The 13585-nt window shown below is 39.0% G+C and overlaps 1 protein-coding gene and 1 long non-coding RNA gene across 2 annotated transcripts; one reads left to right on the forward strand and one right to left on the reverse strand.

The window, feature by feature from the left end:
* Positions 1-4034: 4034 nt before the first annotated feature.
* LOC103456804 (inositol monophosphatase 1-like) lies at positions 4035-8477 on the reverse strand. Its single transcript, XM_008396560.2, has 9 exons — positions 8095-8477; positions 7141-7235; positions 6885-7024; positions 6686-6790; positions 6245-6290; positions 6059-6167; positions 5855-5963; positions 4548-4699; positions 4035-4436 (listed from the first exon to the last, which is right to left on the reverse strand). The coding sequence occupies exons 2-9, from the start codon at positions 7201-7203 to the stop codon at positions 4309-4311; spliced, it is 852 nt and encodes a 283-aa protein (XP_008394782.1). The 5' UTR covers positions 7204-7235; positions 8095-8477; the 3' UTR covers positions 4035-4308.
* On the forward strand, positions 4666-6215 carry LOC103456803 (uncharacterized). Its single transcript, XR_532324.3, has 3 exons — positions 4666-4757; positions 5836-5978; positions 6071-6215. It is a non-coding gene; the product is annotated as an uncharacterized LOC103456803 (long non-coding RNA).
* Positions 8478-13585: the final 5108 nt, after the last annotated feature.

The following is a 13585-nucleotide window of genomic DNA, read 5'->3' on the forward strand; positions in this document are numbered from 1 at the left end:
CATATATGTAAAGTGGAAACTTCAAAATAAAAACCAAAGATGCAAGGTTTTACTCCCTCATGACATGATTCAAATGGATGACAATCAAAAGGAGAAAAATCATCTTTTTTTTCTTAAAGGAACAGCTGCGATAACAGACAGCAGAGTGTGCATATGAGTGAGATTATCACACTTCCACCAACTTCTAGCCCGAGCTCTTTAAATCTTCGTCACAGCTTGCACGCCACACAGCTTCACGTCTTAAATCAATATACGACCACAGTGTAGTTTGAATTGCAATTTCCCTGCGGCACAGTTATGTCAGGAGTAAATATGGAACATTGTTAACTATATATTACATGTAGAGCAGAAGATGTCATGTCAACATTGTCTCCATGGCTTTAATATAGGCCGCCAGACGCTCCTCTGGGAAATCTGTGTTCAACAGAAGTGAGCAGCCATTTTTATTATATTTCAACATGCATTGGATACAGAAGTGTCAGGCTGGTCTTGGTCCCATGTGAGAGAAATATGTGTCCCCCTTTTACCACCTTAAACCAATGAACTTGGTTTAGGTGGAGAGAAATGAAGTCGAATGACATTAAAAGCAGCCTGGATATTGATCACAGGGTTAAGGGTTTGTTTGGTGGCTCAAAAAGTTGGTTTGATCTACAACTGAGAAGGAGAACAGTCTGAATAAATCGGTGACCTTTAAAAGCTGTCAAATAGTCATGTTTGAAGTTTGCCTTTAAGGCATGCAGGGGACAGCAGGCGAGTAGGTGCTCTGGTTGGAAGTAGCCGTAATTCAACTTTTTGGTTTTCTGGTGCGAAAGCAATGCAGCAAACATGGTGGTGGCAGAATCATGCTGCGGGGAGGGAAGATAAAGTGACGGTAAACATAGAGCCATAGCTACAGAGGAGGGCTTTAGGTTAGGCTGGATGGTAGCAGGTGAATATGAAATTGCAATATTACTTTTCCCCATAAACAGTAGTTCCCCTCTGTGGTCAATTAGCTTCAGCATCTTAATCACCAAATTCTGTGGAGGCTGTAAAAGACTTGACACTTTATAGAACAACAAACTTACAGCAGGCCTGCTCGATTATGAACAAAATTATCATAAAATTTACTTTGATCAACTTACTGTAAATGGTTATCAATGAGCTGTGAAGGTCATTAATATTTTTCCTGGTATATTTTTGCTGAATCTTCCCTTGAAATAACTGACAAAATATTAAATAAAAATTAAGACAATAAGATCATCCATATGCTGTACTTTGGTCATTTGTATTCAGAAAATATTACACAAGGAAACTATAATTTGATTTACAGTATTTAACTCTGTTATTTATTAAAATGCTTAATTATGAACAAAATGAAACTGATATGTAATAATTGCATTGTGGCAGCTCTGCCCAAAAGAATGGGTCGGAACGCCAGCAAACAATTGTGAGAAACTTGTGCAAAAAAATATATATAAAAATTTGACTCAAGACATCCAGTTTAAAAGAAAGTTGTGTCTCATGCTTCAAAACTCAAGTTATAAAGAAAAAATCTCTAAAACGTTTTCTGGCCTCTAGCAAATAGAAATTAATTTGCTGATTCCAACTCATCTAAAACAAGAGAAGTTTAGTCTGATTTAACTTCAAACACTGAGAAGAAAATATTTTTATTTAGTGCATGTAAACTTCTGGTTCCAGCTGTTTTGTCAAAATGTGCTTTCTCCCCTCTGATTCATAAATTCTGTAACTCGGTCATAACTGAGTAAATCCTGCTTTAATGAGACATTTCAATCACATTCACCTGTAAGTGTTTTGTATTTCTCCCTCTAAAGCTGTTTTGTTTGTCTTCTGGCACTCAATAACGGAGCAATATTGTATATCCCTTTGTTAATTATTCTAAGGACAAGTTATGCTTATTGACAAACGCACCATTGTGTCATTGTCGATAACTCATTATCTTTCCACACACATCCATTAGACGTAGAAGAATCCGCCGACGTTGATGAATGGCAGCAGAATTTTTAATGTCTGTGTAATTGCTTACAGCTATACCGCACTGAATTATAAATCATTCATGTCTCTTTATAAGCTGCTTATTATTGCTGGAGATACAACACCGCTGCACGATGAAGCTGATGTCATGTTGCCGCCGTGTCGTGATGTGAAAACTGGAATTTCAAAACTCAATCACGCTAAAAACGGTACTACTGAGTCCACCCAGGTGGAATTTACGCTCAGTATGAATCGAGCTGCTCTAAAGCAAAGAATATGACAAAAATAGCTTTAAATTGCTGTGAATGGCAGAAAACAAACACATGGCGGAGAACAGTGAAGCATGGAGGAGGCAGCATCATGCTGTGTGGTGGGGTTTATTCAGAAGGAAAATGGAAGCTCTTCAAAATCAGCGGGCTGATGGATAAAGAAAAACCTGTTAATGGCTGAAATTAGGGTTGAATGATTGGAAAACATGAAATGTATATGTTATTGTTGAAAACTGAGATATATTTGCAATTAAGCTTTCTGTCATCTCAGTGCCCTCTCCACCGTACATAACCTTTAGCATCTTTGTCACAAAAATATGCATCAGACGTGGGCTATAAATGTTCATCTGTCTGGACAAACGCGTTATTGGCAATCAGAGTTTCATTCTGTGCTACTTGAAATGTTGTAGCCTTCCACAACGACGGCACCAAAGCTGTATTTTATGAGCAGGATATGAAAAACCTTGAAAAGTAATGACAACTGCATTACAGTTAGATTAGTAAGAATGGCCCAGTCAAAGTTCAGACCTCGAAAAACTGTGGCAAGGCTTGAACACTGCTGTTCACGGTTGCTCCATGTCCGATTTGCTTTAGTTTGAGCTGTTTTGCAAAGACGAATATGGAAAGCTGCTTTTAAAAAGTATTTACTCAGGCGAGCAGACTAAATCTACACGGCACGCTCTTCTGATTTGTTTTTTTTTTATATTGAAAACCTCACAGTGATGCACTATGTTGTGTTGCTCAATCACAAAAAGTCATCATTTGAGGCTGTAACTTGAAACATTGTAAAAAAAAATAATAATAATAACATCAACGCTCCATGAATACATTTGCAAATAACTTTGAGATTTTGTGTGTAATTCTTCGACTTGCGTTGCCTTTTTTTTTTTCTTCTGTTCCTACAATAGAAATCTCTGACATCTGTTATGGAAGTTGGGGCAAAAGTAAAACTGCAACTATTAATTGCATCTATTACTGTCTCTGTTAGAGAATTATCCTCATATTGCACATTAGAAGATGAAATGTAACAAACATTTTGCCATCTAAAGACCCTCCTGAGCAACATGAGCACAGAATCTGTTCACACCCCGTCCTGCGGTTTGAAAGGCAGCTCTGTAAGCATGTTCCGAGGCACGTCGCCCCCGCAGCCTTTTACCTGACCTCCTGCTGGTATTTTTATTGTTGCTGCTGCTATCTCTGATTGTTTATCTTGTTTTATTTACAACTGCAGCTGCTTTCTCATCTCTCACCTCCGTCTTCCCTCCCTGTTGTGGCCAAAGTCAATTGTTCATTGAGGGGTTACCAGGAAGAAATGTAATGATTTAATAGATATCATGAGTGATCTCGAGTGTTTGACCGGTGTTTTATAGGATGGGAAATGTGTTTGCGAAGGACACTGAGAAAACACTCAAGAGCATCATTAAAACACTAAAGCATACAACAATATAACTTGAAACGCTTGCTGCAGGGAAATTTAGTTTCTGATGCATTATTGACCTCTAGTGGTTGGCTCCGGAAGTGAAGTGAATAAAAGCAAGCAAAGTACGTTTTTTCTGAGAATAGGTAGAATTCAATGTCATATTATTACCCTCTAAATACATATTTAAAAGATAAACAAGCCTTTACAATCAAACTTTTAATTCTCTAAAGTTAGTCTTGGAGAGATTTCAGAATGTAAGGGCTTAGATTAAGCAATGGAAAATTGTGGAGGTGATTGCTGATGAAAGGTTTTATTGTCAAAGCAAAGTGAAACATGGTTAGTCAGCGACAAAAAAAAACGGATAAAATACAAGATTGGCAAAAGCAAAATTACCACCATTTCCTCCTTTAATTAAAATATTTGATAGACACAAAACAGAGAGGCAATCAAATTTAATACAAGCTTGAAATGATGAGTAAAATGATGTGAAGGAGCAAAATATGCTGCCAAAAAATCACACCAAGCTTTCACACTTAGACAATCAGGGATGACAATCAGTAACTTAATTTAGACATGTATAAAATATACTTTTCTCTTGTTCTCATCTTCCAGTCCATATGCAAATCCAGAGCAGCCAGCCTTTAAAAATCACTTTTTCTCAATTGGTGCGTCATCCCTCGTTGAGGGGAATATTTCAATTTCCTTGATGATGCGTTTGGCAATGACGTCGTTGTTCGCCGAGACCATCCTTTGAGACATCAAATCAAAAGGTCCGCCTAAGTTCAAAACAGAGCTTTTGTTAAGAAGTGCGACGCTGATATTTACGGTGAAGAATCCCCGAGATTAAAAACATTTGTTTTGTAGCACGATTGTAAAAGTGAATATACCATCAACGTCCAGAAGGATTCCTCCAGCTTCTTGGACTATGACTGCTCCAGCAGCGATGTCCCAGCAGTGGATCCCGATCTCGAAGAAGGCCTCCACCGCCCCGGTCGCCACTAGACACATGTTGGTAGCAGCTGTTCCTGACCCTCGGAGCCTTGGAAAAACAGAAAACGGGAAACGCTAACTCAGAGGGGTTCCATCTATGCTAAGAGGTTCAACCCAGAAGAATTTCATTTTTTGTTTCTGTGTGTTTTTTTTTTGTCAAATCTTTTGTTTTTTACGTAATTTTTTTTTAGGTTAGTAGGTTTCATTTCAAGATGGGAGCACAAAGCAAAATTAAGACTAATGTAATATCTGACTTTACCACAGCTAGCGGTAGCTACATATGTAGCCTTAGCGCATCAGCTGCTCCAAGTTGTTTTCATCAGTGTAACTTTAATACTTCTACTTCGCCCAATCAATTCACTATAATTGATGTTTTTTTGCATTTTTATTGGTAAAGGAGATTTTTCAAACCTCCGTTGAAAATACTCAAGCATAAAAACAGAGTGACAAATGTCATTAAACAAATTATTATTGCTGTCTATGTGATTACTACTGACTTGCTAGCAAACGCTTGATTTAGCAATGCTAGCACAACAGTTTGCTGAAGTTTTCTTCACACTGGTACAGTTTTAATGCCTCTTATTGTGCTTCATTTCTCTATGTGTAGCTATAATTAAAATCGATAGGATTTGAAAAAAATATCATTCAGAAGGAGACTTAAAAAAAAACAAACTGAAAATGCACCGCGAGCTTAGCTTAACGTTAGCTTCAGAGGTTGACCCTAATGAACATTTCTGAATTAGTAGTTTGAGCAAAATTACTATTTGAAAGTTTAAAGGGTTTTTTCAAACTAACTTTTAAATATTTAAGTATGAGAATGAATTATGTCATATTATAAAATGTAGCTCCAGCCTTGCTTATGGCTTGCTCAAAGCTCCACATGATAAAACCTCAAGCTGAAGTTTTAATAACTTTGCTTCAGATTAATGCTGCACTTCATTTACTTCTGTCTGTCCCAATAACATTTAAGATTAAAAAAATAGTGTCATTAGAAAGATATATTTATCCTTAAGAATAATACATCTGGATTTTAGGAGTTAATTTCATGTTCTTGCTGTTGACTCTACTAAAAGGAAAAATCAAATCTAAATGCGTTTTTTAAATCCATTGTTAGCGTTTTTATTGCTTACCTAATTTTAAAATGGCAAAATTTGGTGTTTGAGGATTTTTGACTTTAAATTGCAGACATTGTCCTTCAACTTACCCATGAACTGGGATGCAGAGAATCTTTTGCATGGTGGAGAAGATTTTGGTCACTTTCTCTGGACTCCTATCAATTCCATGCTCAGAACTGATAATGGACTTGTGGATATCTACAACAACAGAAGGTTAGAGAGCTTTAACACTTTTGCTTGATATAAACATGGCAAATTTAATCTAAATATTAAAATGTGAATTCTATTTTTACCTTTCACATCAGAAACTTGAATGGGTTCGTCGTTGCAGAATGCACCCTTCCCTTTCCTTGCTTTATACATCTTGTCCTCCAAGCAGCTGTACACCACACCAAACTCCAACTACAAACAGAAATTATTAAAGTGTCACATCAAGCGGTGAGAATGAAATATTGGATTTTCGTGTCTTTTTCACGTACCTGTTTATTGACAGCAAAGGCAATGGAAACTGCCACGAATGGGAACCTGTAAGTAAATGGCAGCATTTAGATAAAAATAATGGGTCATTGCATTGCTATACAAAGTTAATGAGATGCTGATTGGCTCTTTTGTTGAAAGATTTTACCTCAAACACACACTGCACATGTTCATTATCTACTTTTCTAAATATCTTGTTAATTTAATCTGTTTAGAGATTTTTTTTTTTAATTAGGGCTCATTTTTTGAGTTTTTTCCTAGTAACTGTGCTTCATGTTTGTTTTTTTCCCTCAAAAAATACATTCAAACTGCAAGAAATTTGACTTCCTGGGTACTTGAGAGTCTTGTACATCATGTATTTTTGCCAGATTTGTAAATTACGTAACATGGTTGCCAAACATCAGCAGCTCTCTTACACAAAACGTGCTCAACCATCATCTTACCCATGCACAAAGTTTGTGGTGCCGTCTACAGGGTCGATGATCCACGTAGGTTTGTCGGTCAAGATGCACGGCTCACCTTTTGCAACAGATTCCTCCCCAATGAAGCTACAGCACAGAGTAGGAAGAGGAGCTAAATTAAACCAGGGACGTCATTTTTAAGCCTTTGTGAAACTCACATGTGTCTCTACGCGTTGCTCACCTGTGTGTTCCTTCTCCAAACTCCTCCTTCAGAGACCCAATGATGATTTTCTCCACCCTCTCGTCAGTCTTGGTGACAAGGTCCACAGTGGAGCTCTTGGTCATGACTCTGATTTCACTCTCGCCAGCTTTTCGAATTTCCTAATTGCCCAGATTATAAGCGGAACCGAATTACTCTCAAAGCCACCCACACTTCAGCTATTTAGTGCATTTATGTTGCTGTGTCGAAAAGAGAAAAACAAAGTTAGAAACTGCACCTCTCCAGCTTTTTTTGCCACAGCAACTGCAAAGTCGTAAGCCTTTTGCCAAGGGTCCTCCATTTTATTTCTGCTACAAGGTTGTTTGAAAGAGTCTGTAAAATAAAACAAAGACTGTAAAACTGCAACAACATCCCATAAAACGTGGGTCATTATTCGGACAACATGCAAATACGGTTTAATGTATGGAAAAATATGCCTGTAAAAAGGATTATTAGCGACTGGAGCCTCAGCGACTCTGAGGTGAGCGAAAGATTACGACAGCATCACCACAGACCTGCATCACGATTAGGACGCTTTCATTTCAGCAACATGCATTATGTAAGACTTCTTCTGCATCAAAGTCTGCCGGCATTGTTCCAAAGCACCACCACAAGCCAGGATTGCAACACATTGTGTTGAAATTTGTCCTTATATTGCTTGTCAATTAGAGATAGCGACAAAAACAATTGCTTAGAATGAGTTGGGACATGGTTTTGATGACAATGTCTTCCTTGTTGTGGAAGAAAACTGGCTTAACTTTGATGTTAAGGAAGCTCCTCAAGTTAAATGTTAATGCTATATCTGGTTTGTTTACGTTATCTCAGAATAACTGGATATGTATAGCATTAGATTTTAATAAATGTTGACTTTTATAAAAAAAAAAATTAAAAAAGCAGCTTCAGAAAAGTCGTTCCTAAGAAGCCCGTTTCTGTGATTAATGATATCTCAGTCTATTAAGTACCATTTCCCATCCTCTCTTCTTTCATTTAAAATTTGACAACTGGTGAGTAAGACGACACTGATAATTCTATTAAAAATATTATAGGCAACAATCATTAATGAAAATTCAATGACGATTTCATTACAAAGATTAAGACAACATTTAAGAAACAGTGGAACCCTGACAGAAGAGCTCATCGTTTCCCGTCCAGTTTGATAAGAAACGGCACAAATAGTGAAAGAAAAACTCACCTTGAGGAGAAGATGTGCAGCCAGGTAAGCCTGCAGGTGCTAGTGATGCTTGTTTGAAAGGCCCAAACCTTTAAATTGACTGACTGTGGAAGTGGGGCAACTTAAAAAGCTGGCATGACGAGGTGGGGAAAAGTACTAGACACGCCCTCCCCACCTCCAGGACTTCATTCTCATCAGCCCAAAGGAAAAATGTCCCATTTGCTCTCAGCTGAGAGCAACCAGGGTTGAGTAAGAAAGTGGAAAAATTTAAGGGAGCCTTCCTCTCACTCTGGTGGAGGTGAAACAGGAAGACACTCCCGTCTTCATATGATTCAACGTAACAACTGAACACGAGAGGCCATTAAATAATGAGTGAATTCCTGAAGGTTGAAGTCACATGTTTAAGGGAAGCTGGCCGGAGTTGACACATGAGGAAGAAAACCTGTTGCTTTAGATTATTCCATAACTTAAATTTCAACATATAAATGGGGGGTTAAAGGCCTAGTCAAAGACCATATCGAAGTCCAGTGTAATAAAACAAAATTAGAGCCGTTTCCCGTTCAGTCAGTTGAGCTTTTTTATTGACAAAGAATGTACAAGTTTCAAAGTATTGGTTAGCAAAGTTAAATCAGTAAACCATCTACCTCTTTCACCCTGAATACACCATCTTCACTTTGAAGCACGGTGATGGCAGCGCAATGCTGTGGAGACGCAAAGTATCCCAAACAGAACACACTCATACAATGTTTCATACGATGGAAGAAAAATAGATTACTGGTTCAAACAAGTGATGATCTACCTAACCTCTTTTTTTTATCTCTGCCCCAATTCAGATTTTCATTATTATTATTATTTGGATAGATTCTTGACGCATGAGATGTTATCATTTATGATAGTGTATTAATGCGCAGTGACAAAAACAACAAAGATTATGCATTGTGTGTGTTGGTAATGCGTCCGCTCCTGTGCGTGGGTGTGTGTGTGTGTGGGTGTGTGCGTGTGGGTGTGTGTGTGTGTGGGTGTGGGTGTGTGTGTGTGGGGGAAGGGGGGGGTGCGCGTGCGTGCGTGTGTGTGTTTGTGTGTGTGTTATCAGAGAAGCCACAGAGGCTCCTCGGCCTTGGGGGTGACCGATGAAGTGCCTCCGCATATCAGTTTTTTGTCAAATACCATCTCACATAATGCAGCTGGCCCCGGCTTTTTACCCTTGAGGGAAAAACAACAAAAAAAGAAACGAGGATCATTTCTGCTTCCACTTCACAATTGTGCAGTACTTCTGTTGGACCATCACATAAAATCCTGATGTAGACCGCTGAAGTGTGTGTGTACATGCTAAAAAGGTTTAAAACAAAAGGTTTATGGGGATGTGAATACTTTTGCAAGGCGCTGTGTCATAGCAAACAAAGCTGCTTGACAGTTTTCTATTTCCTGACAGCTTTCCTGCGTCGCTCCCTTTTATTGTTTTCCAGTGGTGGAAAACAGTCTGAGAGATCCCCTGGTGAGCCCATGTAGAATAAGTGTCTGTTTGTCAGAGAGCCTGCCGGAAGCTGGATAAAGTCTTGACAACACATTCACAAACTATGTGAATTTCTACACAGATAGTGCAGAGTAGAGCACATATCTGTGTGTTTAAAATCAGATTCTGCATTTCTTAGTGTCCCTGTTGCTTGAAAAAGAAAATCAGACACCGCAACCATCCGACCCTCGAAGCTAAACAATAGATTGTGTTGACTCTTCGTCCAGGATAGTATTTACTTGAGTTTTTGTTTTTTCGCCCGGGAGTGACATAGTTTGCATTTTATTATTCAAATGCATGCGGCAGTCAAGTCCTGAGGGACCAGAGGATATTTTCTGGATCGTCAAGCTTCTCCTGAAACTGTTGACAGTTATATAAAGTCACACCTTGCTGCAGGAAAAGTCGTTCAATTAGTGCTAAATGTTGCATGTCTCAAGAAAATGACGTCGCGTCTTTCTTTTTGCTTCTGTTATTGCGAGATATATTATTCTGCACTTGTGCTCAGACACAGTAAAGACGGCAGCGCTGTCTAATATCCTGTGTCAGAAAAAGGAGAGATGAACACGTTGTGACATGAAGCCTAATGCGACCACACCTTGCATAGCTTCGCTTCATGTGTGTCGCAACATGTTAGACTCATGTCTGCTGTTTGGCCCTAAATGTTGCGCTGGTAACGGCAGAGCGGGGCCGCATCAGAGCCCTCCCAGAGGAAGTTCTACGTCTGATCTCGAATTTTATTGGCGACAGCTTTGTTAAACAGCAGCAAAGCCGGCAGAAACCGCAGATCCGTCATCGTAAACAAGTTCCAGATCTACAGGAAATCCTAATGCACCAGCTGCGGCTGAAATAAACAAACTGGCGTTAGATTTAGGCAGATCAGTGCCTGTTATCATGTTGAAAGTTTTGTTTGAGAGAGAAGGAGAGCAGCAGGAGAGGCGTTGTCACCCTGTTGTCCCCGTTGTGCAGCGAACATAAGAGTCTCGGAGATGTTGAGAGGCATGCGGAGAGGAAGTGATGGGACAAGCAAAACAAATGCATCAGTCCTGCCGTCTCCGTGGCAGCTCTGTTATGAATAATTTATCTGGGATGACGGATGTTTTGGATGTTTGGTTCCCCGGGATCACAGCTGCAAAATTGAGGCACTGATGTGGTGGTGGGGAAACTGCTGAAGGTCAGCGGTTCACTCTGAAAGATAGTCTCTGAAACCCTGATGAGTTATTTAACACAAAGTTCTAGTTCTGGTAGGACTTTCTAGAGGTTCTTCTAGGGCATAATGTGAACTTCAGCATGCCGATGTAATGAAAGTGAGGCCTTTTCTATCTGCAGCCAACTCTGTGAGTTACAACGGGCTAATGAAGCACTTCATAGTGTCCTGAACACACCGTAGTCGGGCAGTGGCTTCTTTCATTTACATGTCCTGTTACATAACATCCAGGAGTTACATGACGAAGCAATGTTTCTGTACAACCATATGCTTTTGCAATTTGTCTGAGCAATATCATGTTATGTCTCTTTTACTCAACAGGATTCTTGAATAAAACCACATTTGTGCAACACTTTTGTGAAACTTACAGTTTTAGATCCCTAAACGTGGGGAATATTTTCCACATCTTTGTGAGCTAAAAGTTGCTAAAACGATTTATGATGCACCTGGTCTCGCTGCTCTCACCGTCGTAATTAGGTTTGTGTTTTGAATTTGTCGCTTGGAGATGCAGAGTTGTCTGATTTGTGAGCAGAGCAGTAATAATCCGCTACTCGAAGGGTGCAGCACCACAGGCAGGCAGACACTAGACACCCCGACAGCAGCGACACGCCCGATGCTTCCCGGCACTTCTGCTAAGGTCCAGCCCAATGCCTGGACCAGCCCTTCGCAATGGCCGGAACCCAGAAGAACAAAAGGACAGAATGCACAGCATCATCCTGCCTAGGGGCGAGCTAAAGGAAAAACATCCATCCATTCCTGGTTACTTACTTTTAGAGTTCGACTATGCTTAAAATTTATACCAAGTATTCCTGGCATTGGACACATGCATGTGTAAGAACCATTGGAAGATTGTGAAGGGTACCTTTGTTGTAAAGAACTCAAAGCTTATATGCAAATTACAGGAAAGTCACTGTTTATGCACACTTCTTTTATTCAAATCTTTGGCCTCAGTTTACCTCCAGCATCACTATTACTTCAATTTGGTAACCATGTAAAATTTTATTGGTGTTGTCTTAACACTCATCCAGCTCCTCAAAAGACCCGTTGGTCCAGTCGGAGTGTGAGTCTGATCAGTCTTTGTTGGTCTTTCCTGTTTTCCCTGAAATTCAGAATATGAAGAATTTCACTGAAAAACAAGCGTTTGCCTCCAAGTGCAGAATAACATGTAAGGAATTCAAAGTTCACCTCCAGGAAATGACATTATTCAGAAAACATTTGGGGTCTCTCAGACAGGAAGGCTGAATTCAGGACACATCATGGACAAAACACAAGGACATTAAAAGCTATCAAAAGAGAAAAAGAGTGTATGTGTAGATAAATATAAAACAAACTAGTAGTTAATTGACCTGATAAGATGTTTTCATATACGACTGTTTCTTCTAAGTGTTGATAACCTTCTACGAATTAGACAAATAAAATTCAATAGATTTAAACAAAATAGATCAATTGTTCTTGGCTATGACTTGCCCAGTCACGAACAGTATTTTGTTGTTTTCACCTATATTTACAATCATTTTTATACAATTTGAAGGTTTTTTTTTCCCATTTTGCTTTGATGCATCCAGACACTTCAATGTATTTTATAAGGATTTTATCTGATAGGGCAACAGAAAGTATAGTGCGATGTAAGGAGAAGGACGTTGTAGTTTTAACACACTTGCTTTTTCTCTCATTTCCTTCCAAGAAACCAAATTTCCTTGTTTGATTCTCAAGGTTGTCTTGTTTTTCTGTGGACATTGGTTAAATGTTTCCGTTCAGTTTCAGTTTACCAAACCATAACAGTGGACTGTGTACCTTGTTCTTTTAAAAAAAGTATCAGTGTCAACAATTTGAGGATGCGAGAAGTTTTAGGCCTAAAAAAAGTATCTGAAAATCATGTTTTTCCATAATATAGGGGGAAAAAATCCATCAAAGACCTGAAACAGGATGTGGAAGGTGAATCATCCTCCAGTCGATCTTCTACTGTCAGCATTTACATATGGGTCACAGTGTTTCAACAAGCTAAGTGAGTATTCTTCTGAAAATAGTCATGGACTGGACTGAAACTGAATGAATAAACATTCAGGTTGGAAGCTAAAAATAAGTCTAACAGTTGAATTCATCCATCACTTATTGTGTGTTAATCTGTACCGCAACAGATCTCAATTTAAACTGGTGTATGAATTCAGAGCCTGTTTCTTCTTTCAGTCATTCCCCTAAAGTTTGTACCAAATACTATCCTCATCTTGATTGAATCTTCCAAACCTGTGTGGCCTCACAACGCCTGAAGTTATTAATTTCCTGGAAAACTGCTTAGAATTCTGCACGTCTCATTTTGCTCCCGGGGCTTTTTTTTTTTTTTTTACTGGTGACATGGTTGACATTTTGATTTTCTGGTGAAACAGGAAAAGCGAGCAGAGTTTGGTCAGGTTAACAGCCAGAGCAAGACAAGCTTTTTTTTTTTTTAGGGAAGAAGACCACAGCAAAGCCGCCTTTAACAGTTCCAGTCTTAGCCTGGTCCCACACATACCGAACATTGTTATAAATTAGTAGATCGAATTAATTTGTCACCGTCAATTATAATAAAAATTTATCAACCATAAAGGAATTTTAACTTTGCAATTTGATACCTGAATTTCAGTTTCTGTTTCTTTAAGAAGCTCCTGCTCTTTATGACACTCCTCACAACAATGCTTCTCATTATGCCATTTGACTGAGTGATAATTTGTAGGATGAGCTCAGCGGACGTGAAGTTCCAGCAGACGTTTGCTAATTGCTGCTGCCGCTAGTCTGGAGGAGCTGTTTGGGGGAGCGGT

The sequence above is a fragment of the Poecilia reticulata genome, chromosome 20, assembly GCF_904066995.2.
Source record: "Poecilia reticulata chromosome 20, P_reticulata-male-v2, whole genome shotgun sequence".
Taxonomy (NCBI): Eukaryota; Metazoa; Chordata; class Actinopteri; order Cyprinodontiformes; family Poeciliidae; genus Poecilia; species Poecilia reticulata.

Coding starts and splice junctions, on each gene's coding strand:
- LOC103456804 (XM_008396560.2), bottom strand. CDS start 7,203: ATGGAGGACCCTTGGCAAAAGGCTTACGACTTTGCAGTTGCTGTGGCA. Junction 6,168..6,244: donor CCTTTGCTGTCAATAAACAG/GTACGTGAAAAA, acceptor TTCTGTTTGTAG/TTGGAGTTTGGTGTGGTGTA. Junction 5,964..6,058: donor TCAAGTTTCTGATGTGAAAG/GTAAAAATAGAA, acceptor CTGTTGTTGTAG/ATATCCACAAGTCCATTATC.